Source organism: Tamandua tetradactyla, chromosome 25 (assembly GCF_023851605.1).
Source record: "Tamandua tetradactyla isolate mTamTet1 chromosome 25, mTamTet1.pri, whole genome shotgun sequence".
In the NCBI taxonomy this organism is placed as follows: domain Eukaryota; kingdom Metazoa; phylum Chordata; class Mammalia; order Pilosa; family Myrmecophagidae; genus Tamandua; species Tamandua tetradactyla.
Window position 1 is genome coordinate 18465477 of NC_135351.1, and position 13229 is coordinate 18478705.

General features: G+C 38.4%; 1 protein-coding gene across 2 annotated transcripts in view; it reads left to right on the plus strand.

The window, feature by feature from the left end:
* Positions 1-13229, plus strand: part of JARID2 (jumonji and AT-rich interaction domain containing 2) — a 272180-nt gene that overhangs the window by 202816 nt on the left and 56135 nt on the right. For both annotated transcript variants that reach the window (XM_077143746.1, XM_077143747.1), the window contains one exon: positions 11630-11806. In XM_077143746.1, the coding sequence (XP_076999861.1) occupies positions 11630-11806 (177 nt within the window). The remainder of the gene's footprint in view (positions 1-11629; positions 11807-13229) is intronic.

Below are 13229 nucleotides of genomic sequence, written 5' to 3' on the forward strand. Positions count from 1 at the left end.
GATTTAAATGGACTTATTTGGGAAAGTGTGTACTGGAGGATCTAGGTTTTCTAACAGTGTATGGGAAAAAGCACAAAAGATTGACTAAGAAATTGAGAAACCTCCTTTGAAGGTGATAACTGGCTTAGAAAGCAGTAAACTTGTTGAGGTCTTTCGGTGAGGTTGGTTGACAGAAAGTGAGTAGGAGACAATTGTTCATTTGTGGGGAGGTCTTGACTCAAGTTCAGGATTACTTATTTTTTCATATTTATTTATTTATTTAAAATAAGTTAAAGAAAGATTGAGCCATTTGACACATCAACTATTTGACACCTGTATCACCCTCAATGCATTAGTGTGTGTGCTCTTCAATTAAAGGCATTCTCCTGTACTCATGAAAAGTAGAGTGTTAACTGATACATTACTACCATCTGATCTTCATACCCCATTCCAAATGACCTCATATGCCCCAGTAATGTCCAAGTTTAGAGTATAAGGATCCTGCTCAGAGTTGGACATTGCATTTAATTGTCTTTTCTCTTTAGTCTGCTTAGTCTGGAATGGTTATTCAGCTTTTCTTTGTCTTTTGTGACCTTGACACTTTTGAAGATTACAGGCCAGTTATTTTGTAGAATGTAGAACTCGTACCCCAGTATGAGTTCTTTTGGTCGGTCTTCGTGATTAAATTCAGGTTTTGCATTTTTTGGCAAGATTGTCACAGAAATGGTCTTCATTCTTCTCACTATATTCAATTGGGTGAGACAATTTCAACCTGTCTCTTTACAGTTGGTGTTCACATTGCTTTGATCAGTTTGTCAGACTTCTCCACCATTTATTTTTTCCACCATTGTAATTAATAAGTATTTTGTTGGAAGATACTTTGAAACTGTATAATTTTGGGGACATGAATATGGCTCATTTCCTGTTTTATTCAAAGTAGGACTTAATCTGTTAGTATCATTGTATATTTAGATTTTACCAGTAGAGTTTCTTTAAGTAACTCCTGTGTCCTTTTGACATATCCCGGTCCTTTCTTCCTGGTACAACAAAATGCTCCAGGTTCATCCTGTGCTTTCTTTCTCTCAGTCCTGTACTCACCCATTTCTTGAAGGAACCCAGGTTCCTTTTAGTGAAAAGCATTATGTATATTTGTTTGGTGTTTATAATGAAAAGTATTATTTAGAAGCCTCAATCTGTGTTTTAGGTATGGTCATGGCCATTGGGAGGTTATTCTCCCGAGTACTCTTAGTGCACAGAGAGTGTATGTGTACTTCTCATTGTAAGTGCGGGTGTACATATGTACACAGATGCCCGTTTATTATATCTACATGCATCTCTGTGTATTTAACCCATGTGTTAACACCAATACCTCCACTTCCATTTTAACACATAAAGGGTCAATCTAGTTTCCTTCCTTTTTATATTGGACCGTGAAAAAGCTAGATACCATTTTCTTTCAGATGTATGTCTGGTCAATCTTTTACCATTGTAACCTACTTTCCATCTTTGCTGCCACCAGAACCTTCTAATGGCCTTTGGCCCTGATACCCTTTATGTGGGCCTGCTGTAGTCACTCCTCATACTTCCCTACTTCCTGCTTGCTTTGCTTTACCCATTGGCTTTAGCACTCACTTTTTATGGAAGAACAGAGTGCTGAGCTTACGCTTGATATTATATGCTGTTGATGGTCTCTGAAGGCTCTCAAGGTAAACAGGAGAATAATTATATATCAGTTAGAAATTTTTCTAGCAGCCTGGATGAAAGGATATCAGGCAAGTGGGTCTCCCACCAGTTCATCTCCATTAGTTTTTACATAGCTCCTTATTGAAAGTTACTAGCGATTGGGGATTTTGGGTGTGAAGATGGAAAGGAAAGTTTGAGGGCCAAATATGAAAGAATCTGGTGAAGGGTGAAGGAAAGAGAATAGGTAAGATTTTGAGGCTGCAGTATGTGTGGAGAGTGAGAGGGGAAAAAAGGAATTTGGGCTAAAGGAGTCTTAGAAGAGTTGTGAAGTGCCATCAGCAGCAATAATAGGTTCAGGTAAATAAAGGTCTGTCTTGGTGGATCTCTTCTGTTTTGGGACTTCGGTCATGGGTGACATTCTTCATGCAACTAGATCCTGTAGGACAGTCTTTACCATGGCTCTTACTTTTAGGCCCTGAATATGGAGGAATGGAGACACATATTAGGGGATGTCCCTCTAAATATAAAGGGACATGTGTGTGTTCCTGTTGTTTTTACCTATATAGGCATTATTTTTTTAAAATTATACTTTCTGTGTTTTTGAGAGACGTGGAGAGAAGTGCTTATTGCTGACTTAAATGGCATCTTGTACTCTACTTCAAGTTTCAAGACACTAGACATATGTCTAAGCCTCTGAACATATGTCTTTTCATAGATACAGTTTATTTCATTGTAAAAAAGTAAATGGAGCAAAGGCTTATAATATATGTGAAACCTGGGAGATATTTAAGGCCATTTCACTTTGTGAATCAGGCAATAAAATAGATTTTGTCTTTTGTGTTTTTAGCTTAAATATAGTAAGGACTTGACAAAGCATTTATTTCACTTATGATTCCTTCTATGCCTTTTAGATCTGTAGTATTTTTAAAAATGTGACTCATCTTTACCTTTTTTTTTTTTTTTTTGGTAATATCAGATTATGTGTACCTGATTAGCACTTAAAAGCCTCAAGTGGCAGTGGCAGATAATTCCTATGATGTTATGCCTCTGTAAACGTGGTGGATTTGATGGCCTTCAGTAATGCCTTTTCATATGTGAATTGCATGAGATAATTAAAATTCATATTTTGAGGTGTAGAAGAGTTAAATGATGCTTGCTGCTGTGGTACTGAATAATTTTCTTTGTATTTTATATTAAGAAAAATAAGATGTTAAGAATTTAACATCTATATGTTAAAAAAAAACCCTATATAGATGTATTTTATGTTCCTCCTGGGAATATCAGCAGAAAAGATAAGTAAGCAAAAAACAACCTTCCTTCCTCTCCCAGAGGCAACCACTGTTAACTAACTCCTTGGTGCTTATCTTACTAAATCTTCTGCATGCATGTTAATTTATACCGCTCACCTCCAACCCCTGAAACGGTTTTGCATATTTTTATTTTTGCAGGTGGGTTTTCCTACCTAATAGTATCACATAAATATCTATCTGTCGTATCATTTTAATAGTTTAGAAATGTTCCATTTTGTAGATGCCTCATAATTTACTTGTCTAATTTTTTATTTATATTGAGCTGTATTTCTAACTTTTGGTAACAACTGCTGATGATACATATCCTCTGTTAAATCTTTGCCTCATCTGAAGTCTTTTCAGGCTAAGTTGACAGTTGGGAATCCGATTAACATTCTTATGTGCATTTTAATTTCTTCTTCTTTTTTTTAATGCTGATTCCAAACGAAATAGAGCTTGTCAGAGCCCCAAATCTAACGTTCAGCATAAAGAGCCCGGTCAGTCCATCACCCTTGGGTGACAGCGGGCACTGTTAGGGGTAAAGAAGGCGGTCTTTAATAAGCTCATTATTTATAGGGAAGAAAGTTGGGCTGCAAAAATAATGAATCAAATCAAAGACCTGGAAATGATGTTTGTTACCAAGGATTACAGGTCATTCTCTTCAATCCTCAATTATTACCATTAGCAGTCATGGCTCTAATTTGAGATACGAAAGAGAATAAATCTCTAAGTAAGGGAGAGACAGGGAATGAGTTGTTTAATCCCTGTTGTTCGTGATCCATTAATGACAGCGAGAGAGCCCAGGACATTGCCTTTTTATTCTTTTAAACACCATTAAGTACCTTCAATAAAAACCTTTGGGGAGGGAGAGCAATGACAAAATGCTATAATATTTAATACTGAGATTAGTACCTATATGTAAACACACCAGCCAGTCATTCAGAATTAAAAAGACTTAGAGATCTCTAAATCTGTTTTAAGGCATTCAGAGACCTATCAGATAAGTTCGACAAGACTGTGCTCCTTTCCTATTTAATATCGTGACCCGAAATTTCTAAAGAAAAGGAGAGTGGAATGAATAGTGTAGCAGCGCCTGCCGTGTTTGCCTGCCGTGTATTTGTCTTTAAATAGCTGCTTTGAAAGGGTCCACATGTCTCTTGCCAGAGGCATAATTAGTATCTTTGGCTGGTACAAGTGGGGAGGAGTGTATATGCCATGTGCCGTTGTATTACCATCACTTTATTTTCTGTCACAAGTATCGTTGTTCTTAATGAGTTCTGTCTACTCTTTGTTCTGACTACGATTATTAACAGATTAAAAAGCTTAATGCAGCAGAGCCCTGACAGGTTAAATGATTCTATTATTTACATTTTTCCCTTTTCAGTGTACTGCGTACCTGGGAGATTCCCATAGGGGATTCCTGAAACCTGTACAGCTATTCTCTGTTCATTTTTCTGACTGTTGGTGTCATAGTTCTGCTGGGTGACCAGAGCCTTTTTTAGAGGCTCCCTAGCCCAAATCCTCATCGTCAGCCTTTGTAAAGCCACCCCAACTGGGTGCCTTTCATTTCCCATGTCTTCAGGAATGATCAGGAATCTTCCCTGATCAGCTGTCATCCAATTGCTAATGAATTCAGCAGACCTTTATTGCATCGTTTTTCCATGCTAGACACTGAGATTGGAAATGGGAAGGCAGCATCAGTGTGGGAGGTGAAGTAGACAGGAACACTGGAGGGTGGGAAGTACTGGAGTAGGGGGTGGGGCGAGGCAGGCCCTTCCCTAGCACTGGGGGAAGGATGAGGCCATTTCTCTGAGGCGGTCTGGGAGGGCTGCTGTAGGGAATGGACGTGTGAGCTGGGCCTTACGGGGTGTATTGGCAACCTTTTCAGAAAGGCCATGAGGAGTTCTGCAGAATCCCCTGTCAAGGTTTAGAGGGGTAATTGATTGGTGTTGTTAGGGTTGCTTGGAGGGGGGCCTGTAGTTAAAACCAGGAAATGAGGATGTGTCTGATTCTTCAGGCTCTGGGCTAGATGATGAGGTGTAACATCCAAATTCTTTTCTTGAGGGGTCATTTAATATGTACAAGAGTTTAGAAAGATGATCCCAGTAGCTCTGTGGAGAATAGATTGAGGCTACAGGCTGGCCAGCTAGTGAGTTATTGTAGGAGTCCACTTTAATAGGCCTAAGTTTCCCCATTTGTGAAATGGGCATTCCAGTGTCTCTAGCATGCTTTGTTGTGTCATTGAGCTGAAGGGTAAAGGGTGTAAAACAGGCCCAGAAGTACTTAGACATTAACTGTTTAGCCCGCACAGTGTCAGGGGGAGGGGATAGGAAGCAGGTTTGATTTAAAAGAAATTTGGGAGGAACACTAGCTGACTGGACTACAGGTAATACAAAGGAGCCTACCCATTGAGTTTTCTGTATGGGTATTTATGGACTTATTGACAGGGAGTACATTTTGATGTGGCACTACTGGTGTTGGGTATTTTGGCGCAGAGAATTCTAAGTAGGCCAAATGCAAAAGCCTGCGGTAATTTAGAGGGGATTAACCTGCTAGAAAGCAATTAAATAATCCCCCAATTGCAAGGAACACTATGGTGCTAATAATGAACTTCCTTGAGCAAAATGGGAATACTTTACATTATATAAACTCTTTAGGGAGGAAAGCAGATTGCTGCAGAGGTATACAACCTTTTTTTTTTTTTAATGGTTCCTTCTTGCGAGGTGTTGCATTTTAATTTTTGAGAGAAGTAATGGTGAAAGTATGATCCTAAATGATATGGTTACCGTTTTGAGGGTTTCAGTAGCCATTCTTTCGTGCTTGGATTTCCCCTAGTCTGTTACTTGGCTTAGTTCTGCTGAACAAGCAATTTATTTGCCAGGACAGTTTATCAGGCTGCTTATGGAGAAATATGAAACCATGAAATTCTTAAACTCTGAGGAGGGGAGGGAGAGATCCCTTTTAATTGCTCTGTGACCTTGATCAGAAACATTTTTCCCCCGGATGGACCTTGCTCAGACCTTGACTTTATGTGGGCTAGCTGGCCTCTGACCACACTTTGCCCTCCTGGAAAATCAAGCATATTCCCTGTTGCCTGCCACAGGCTGTGCAGATTCCAGGATATTTCTGAATGCTCTCTGTCCTTCCTCTTAATTTCTGGAAATTCCCTTGGCATTTCATGTCCTTTCTGAGATCAGTTAGAGAATGTAGATGGGAGACGATGGTCCTTTCTTCTTTGTGGAGTACCTTAAAGGCTGCTCAGATGGCATGACTTGGATCACACCAGGGTAACTGGTAATGGGTGAACTTTTCCAAGTCCTCATCTTCTCCATTAGGCTTTGGGTGACGTGTGGAAGATTCATGTGGTGGAGAGAGTACAGACTTTGGTGTTCAAGTCATGGCTCTGTGACCTTGGTCATGTTTCTTTCCTGACTTGACTCTCTTTCTAAATTTAATGTAATCCTCACTCACTGGATTGCTGTGATGGTTGCAGGTAATGTGGCTTGATAGGTGGTACGACTTAGGGCTTCTGTTGAGATCCAGAGACTTCCCTGCATTTGTTTTGAAAGGTATTTGCTTGTGCTTTAAGCCATGTGTGCAGAGAAAAATATGGAAAAGATTGTTTGGTGAATGTTCCAACTTTTAATTACAAAGTTGTTTTCTCCATTTGCTGTTGGTTAGATGAGCTGTTAGGTTGACATTGTTGTGAGGGAGAGGGGTTTGTTTGCTGTCTATGAAATTTTCTTTCCTGAGTCCTTCATGGTAGGGCTTTTGTAGATAGAACACATTCTTGAATATGGGAGGATTTACTGTAATGTGTGGGAACAAGGGTCACCAAGACTGGCTGTGGTACAAGGAGGGATATTACTTCCTCTGTTTTTTTCTACCTTAAAAAACACTCTTGTGTGACTAAAGTTCTCCAGCTGTCCCATGGCATAACTCTCACACTCACTTTGACTACAATTTACTTTTCCCTTCCAATTACGTTCTTGTCACCAATCCAGTTACTTTCCCATTTAGGAAAGCCAGATAGGAAATGAATTGAATGATAGTAAATAAAGAGAAGTAAAGAGAACGATATAGCTTTTATACCTATAAATTGTTTTTATCATGGGATCCATACACTAGCCTAAAGATGTCCCTTTAGTGTGAGTCACGTACAGAGAGAGCTTTTGCATAAATTACCTGTCAGCTTTTGAGATCATAATAATTGTTATTGTGACGACAACTTCTAATATCATGGCAAGTAAGTGACTACCAAAGCTGTAGCCTGATCTTATGTTTTTGGATTCTGTGCAGTGTCTTTTTCAGTAGTTTGTGTCTTGTCTGGACACGTTCATATTAAAAGGAAGCTCAATCCCAGGATGTGCGGCAGTGGACAGTTGGCTTCTTATAAGGAATAAGCATTTCCCTTTTCGTTTGGTCTTTGCCCTGAAGGGGACTTCCCCAAGTCTGCTACATGTTCCACTTGCTGGTGCTGCCAATAATGACGTCAGATGAATGCTTTTCGTTTTTAGAGAGTTTTATATAATTTAGATATTTTAAAATAAACACTGTTTATCATAATTTAAATGATCACCTTTAGAACAAGCATTAATAAATTGTAATGCATCAATTTAAAAAAATAAGAAAATAATAGCACATAGGATATCTAGATATGGCAGATCTAATTTTAAGGCTGTATGAAAATGATGAAATTTGGAAAATCCTGTTGTGAATTCTCTTAAGATCTGGAGGCACCAGAAGAAAGCGCCATGAACTGTTTTACAGTTCCCCCACAGGGAGCTTTCTATACCTGTATGTGAGATGGATGTGGACATCTGGTCTCCTGTGGTCACTGATGGCTAGAACAGTGCCTGGTATATAGTTGGATTAATAAATGGTTGTTGCAAATGCTTTGTTTCTGTGACTCTCCAGTTTCAAAGGATGGAGCACGCCCCCATCCCCTAGATAACCTCTATCCCTGACCCCAGTTTTTGATATCACTTAGAAGTTTTGTTTAAAGTTTAATGTGATACTTGGGCTAATTGCTTTTCATTCAGTTTGTATATCCTGAGGCTGAATCACTGGAAGTAACTGAGTGGGCCAGCCATGTCTTTATTGGGTCAAACTATAGAATTTGACTCCCCAGCTTTAGACAATGTGCAGGGAATCCCTTTAGGGTCTCTCTAGGGTGAGAGCTGAGTTGTGTTGAACTTATTAAAATAAAGAACCACTCAGAAAAGGGAAGAACGTGGGAAGGAGGGCTTGTCTGTTCGCATGATTCATGCAGAAGAATCCAATTTTATAGAAACCACAGTCCAAATTAGAGAAAGCAAGCTTTTGGATTGAAATGATTTCTGTTGTGGTTGTAACATACCACGGTTTGATTTTTGTCCAGATGAAAACATTTGGTTTGCGCTTCAGTAAATATTGTAGAGACATTGCCAGCTAATTCTGAAAAGTAATGAAATACGGCTCTGGCAAAGCACAGATGCATCCCGTATTCCCGATTCCACTTTATGTGATCCAAGTTCAGATTTTTCTCACATTGCTAATGCACTTGAATAATTGGGGGAGAAACTATGTAACTTTGATATAAATCTTTATATGCTAAATATGCTTTTAAAATTCATCATGTATAATTCTTTTTACGTGCTGTTGGATTCAGTTTGGTAGTATTTTGCTTTCCTTTATCTTGTGTGTGTATCTAAACTTCTAATCAAGCATATATCAGGTTAAGAGGAAATAAATATGCTCTGAGCATCCTAACTCTGATTTTAGTTTCAGAAACATTTTGCTTCATGTGTTTGAAGTTGTTATATAGCTGCCTTCTAGATATTAGCTGACAGTATCATTTTTACTTTTGTATGAAACACACGATGGTCTTATCAAGAAAAATTCTGGAGATCTCTTTCTTCTGGGGCAGATGGTAATTGTTCATGATTGCTATTCTTGGTGCATGGGTAGTGGATTGCCAAGGCTTTTTGGAGATACTGGTGTACCTATCCAGGATGAGGAAAGGGGATGTTGTCCTTGATGAGGGATTTCTGCCAGAAGGGAGAAATGGGGCTCTTCCTGCCCCTGGTAGTTAGTTACGTGCCCTCCCTCCCCATCTGAAACTCTTTGTTGCTGTCCTTGGATATAGATGTTGTCCTTTTTTCGTATTAGCTTCTCCATTCACCATCTGGTTTGAGCATGCACCATTCATTCATTACCTTTTTTCCTTTATTGATACTTTACCTACTTGTCCAGGCCAGTGTGCCGTTCTGGATAAAACCAAAATGACCTTTCACAGTGAGGGCAATCTGCTTTTATTTTCCCGTACTCCTGTAATCACATCATTTCTCACCTTTGACAGCACAGCCAGTTCCATCAGGTGGACTTTATATTGTAAGATTTGGATTCCAAGGTAGACTCTTAGAAACCCCTATCTTTCACTGTTCTACTCCTTTCTATCTTATCTCTTTTTCTTTTAGAACAATTAGCAAGCTAGAGTAGTTTATATTTGCTGAGAAACCATTAAGACAAATCCATTCAAAAGGTTGTTGGTTTGTAAGCTATCTTTAGAGTATTAATGAAACCTGGGTGATGGATTGAGCTTCTAGACATTTTCTCCATTTCAGTTCCTTAAGACATAAACTTAGTGTTCCTGTAGTCTATCAGAATTGAATATGAGATAGTTCAACTATGTGATAGTTGCTTTGTGCTGCTTATGTAAGGAATGAGTTTTAGAAACCTTAGCAGATTTTGTACTTTGGAGTTAATTCCTTACCTATTTCTCCTGTCCTCCATGTGGATTTTACCTGCTTCTTTTTGTAACCTAGAATATTTTTATCAGATAATACTTTCCCCCTATATTCACACTAAGGAAGATGAGCAGTGTATGGTTCACCTACCTAAATACCCTTCAAATTGTAGAATCATGTGCAAAAGTCACCATAGGACCCACACCAAAAACTGCACTTTTTTGTGTGTGTGTGCCAAACATTCTTTCTTATTTCAATAACTTTTCAATTAGTTGATAATTTCAAAGAAATTCAACATTGATATTTTAATCTGAAAAGAACTTTGAGATCTTTAAGTTGTTCCCTCTCATTTTACAGAAGATGAAAAGGAATACTTAGGCATTGTCTGAAACGCTTTAAACCATTTAGAATGAGAGTATATACAATGTTCTTTTTCCATTGACTAGATGTTTCCTTCTTTTTTTAAAATTTCAATTCCTATTTGGATTAATAATTTTCCCCAAAGTTTTATGTCAGTTTTAGGGCCTTTCTTCTTTTGAGAACCTACTTCCAATTGGAAACGAGCAGGAAAAAAAATCCAGGTGAAAGTGCTTTTGTAAGACTGTATCCATTTCTGTTATCCATAGCTGGTCCTTTGCTGTCTACATCCCATTATTTCCATCCAGTGGTGTGACCCATATAATTTTTGGAGTTCGAGGATAATTGAGACAAAAGGAAGAGTATTGGAGATACGCCTTTGCATTTTTGCCTTTTGGGTAGACAGGCATTTTGTTTGCCACTTCGCTTCCCTGTACTGCTCAATCATTTCCATCTCCTCCTTACAATCCCTGCAGTTCCAAAGCTGGATACCAACTGATTTTTATCTGTAGGGTTTGATGTTTGAGATTTGCATTTGGTTATTGCAGTTGTGTTGGTGAGGTGGAACAGCCAAGTTGTTACTTAAATCTTTGTGGTGGTTACTTGAGCTCATTGAGGGAAGAGTAGGCAAGAGAAGAAATGAATTTCTCATATATTACTTATTACTTGTTAGTAGCTCTTCTAAAGTGCTTAATGGTACAGAAGACTGAAGTTGTTGCCAGAAATTAATTTGGGGGATTTTACAGTCCCTTTCTCAAACAATACACTAAAGACTTGACTATGGCACCTTCTGAATTGCCACTCTGATAAGAAAGCAAAATATTGTGCTTCTTTATAATGTGGATCTTATTCTGGTATTCTTGCTTTATATTCAGTTCAGAAATGAAAACATTTGAGGGGTGGGGAGGTAAAGATAGAAAAAAAGTGAGTATTATGATTTCTTGTATTTTATATTCTTTTTTATTTTAATTTAGCATTTTGCTTTAGTGTTGTGCAGGATTTTATTTTAATAATTTTACATGCTGTTAACCTAATCAGAACATTGAAGCAACTTCTGCTGGTGATTTTTGGCAATTTTGGTCTGTTCTTCACCCTTACTAATAGAAGAGAGTGACCTCATATAAGGAAGTTTTACATTCTGTTTATCGCATTCTTGTTTGTGATTGTCCTATCTATCACTTTTAAAGACATTTCTAAAAATTTTGTTTTTAAAGTCTCGTGAGCTAAATGCATAACCTCATTGTTCATAGACAATGTAGGTAGGTGTTATTTTACTTGTTTTTCTTGCTCAATTCAATCCTCTAGAATTATTCAGCTATTCAAATGAGATTTTTCAAAGTTTGATTTATTGTTTGGTGAATGGTACCATCCCCCTCCTGTGAAATTTTGCTGGAAACCTTTTAAAAGAACTCAAATGGAGTTCTATTTCCTGGGGGATATTTGAAAACTGAATTTAAAATGACAGCTTTGTTTCTGCTCAGTAGAAAGGACTGAGGTTTGTAACTTCATGAGTCACTCCACTGTAGAGCTGCTTTTGGAAGGGGTGAGGCTAAAGGTCCATGCTCAGGAATCATCTTTTATTCAACCCACCAGGTTCTCCTGCGCTGCCCAACAGCATGGTGTATTTTGGAAGCTCTCAGGATGAGGAGGACGTCGAAGAGGAAGATGATGAGACGGAAGACGTCAAAGCAGCCACCAACAATGCTTCATCTTCATGCCAGTCAACCCCCAGGAAAGGAAAAACCCACAAGCATGTTCCCAATGGGCATGGTAGGTCTGCTGCTGAATTTGGGTGAAAGATGATACAGTCTGGAGTCTGGGGGAGAGAACTGCAAGAGACCAGAAGTAAAGGGACAAAGGCTGCCTAGCTTGGTCAGTGACAAGCAGTTCTAAAAATTTCTCCAAGTGTCAAACACCTTAAGGATAATGAGATTATGTGTACAATAAGGATCATGTGATAATGAGGATAATGTGTACAATCAAGGGTATTAAGATGAGTAGATTGTTGATAAAAATTTGAATATTGTTATGGTGGAGACTTAAATTTAATGAAAGCTGCAGATATTAAGACTCAGGGAGGAAGAGATCACATATAAAGGGTATATTAGTTTCTTAGGACTGTCATAACAAATTACCACAAGTTGGTGATTTAAAGAACAGAAAATTTTTTGTTTCACATTTTAGAAATCTGAAATTAAGGTGTTGGCAGGGCAGCGCTACCTCCAGAAGCATTCAGAGGTGATCCTTCCTGGCTCCGTCAGGCTCTGGTGGATCCTGGCCATTTTAGGTCTTGTGGCAACATCACTTCCTATCTCTGCTTCTATCTTCCTTGTGTTTCTGTGTGTCTTTTCTGTCTCTTTTAAGGAGCTCCCTTTGGGTTTAGAATCTCCCATAATCCAATATGATTTCATCTCAGTTCTTGTATTAATTAAATCTGCAAAGATCCTATCATCAAATAAGGTCACACTCAGAGGATCTTAGTGACGTGAAGTATTGGGGAAAGGGGTCACATTGAGATCACCTTTTAGTTAATTGTGATTTCAACAGATGAAGATTGTATAGAAAGAATACACCATCATGTGGATTCAGGAAACTATACATATATTATGCAGTAATCTGATTTCCCATCCTTGGAGTAATATAGGATAGGATACAGGGTATAGGAAGACGAAGAAGTAAGGAAAAAGACAGAAACAAAAGGTTGGGTATCAGAGCAAGGAAACTCCATTTAAATAAGTTGGCCATAGAGAGTGCCCAGTGGTTTTTGAGCAGGGAAGTGATTTAACTGGAGTTGTGCTTGGAAAAGAGTAAGCTGCCAAGGATTTTGTAGATTTCATAAAGGGGAATGCTTTGAAGAAGAGGAAACAAATTATAATTCTGAAATGTAGGCAATTACTGCCATAGGTAACAAGGAACTGAAAATTGGTGAAGGCGATACACATAGGAGAATGAATATGTATATATAAAAGGGAAGGAGACTACAGAGATAGAACTAAGATTTGGTAACTAATTGAAATAGCGTGGGGTGGGGGCAAGAAAAGGGGAGTGGGTGGCAGGAGATATTAGGTATATTATCTGTTGTGTTTTTCCCGAGTACTCTAACATATTTCATTTAGTACTCCCAGAGAGTCCCAGGTTACCATTGGCACAAAAGCAGTGTAGTCTGATTGAAGCCAAGGAAATTTTCTTATTG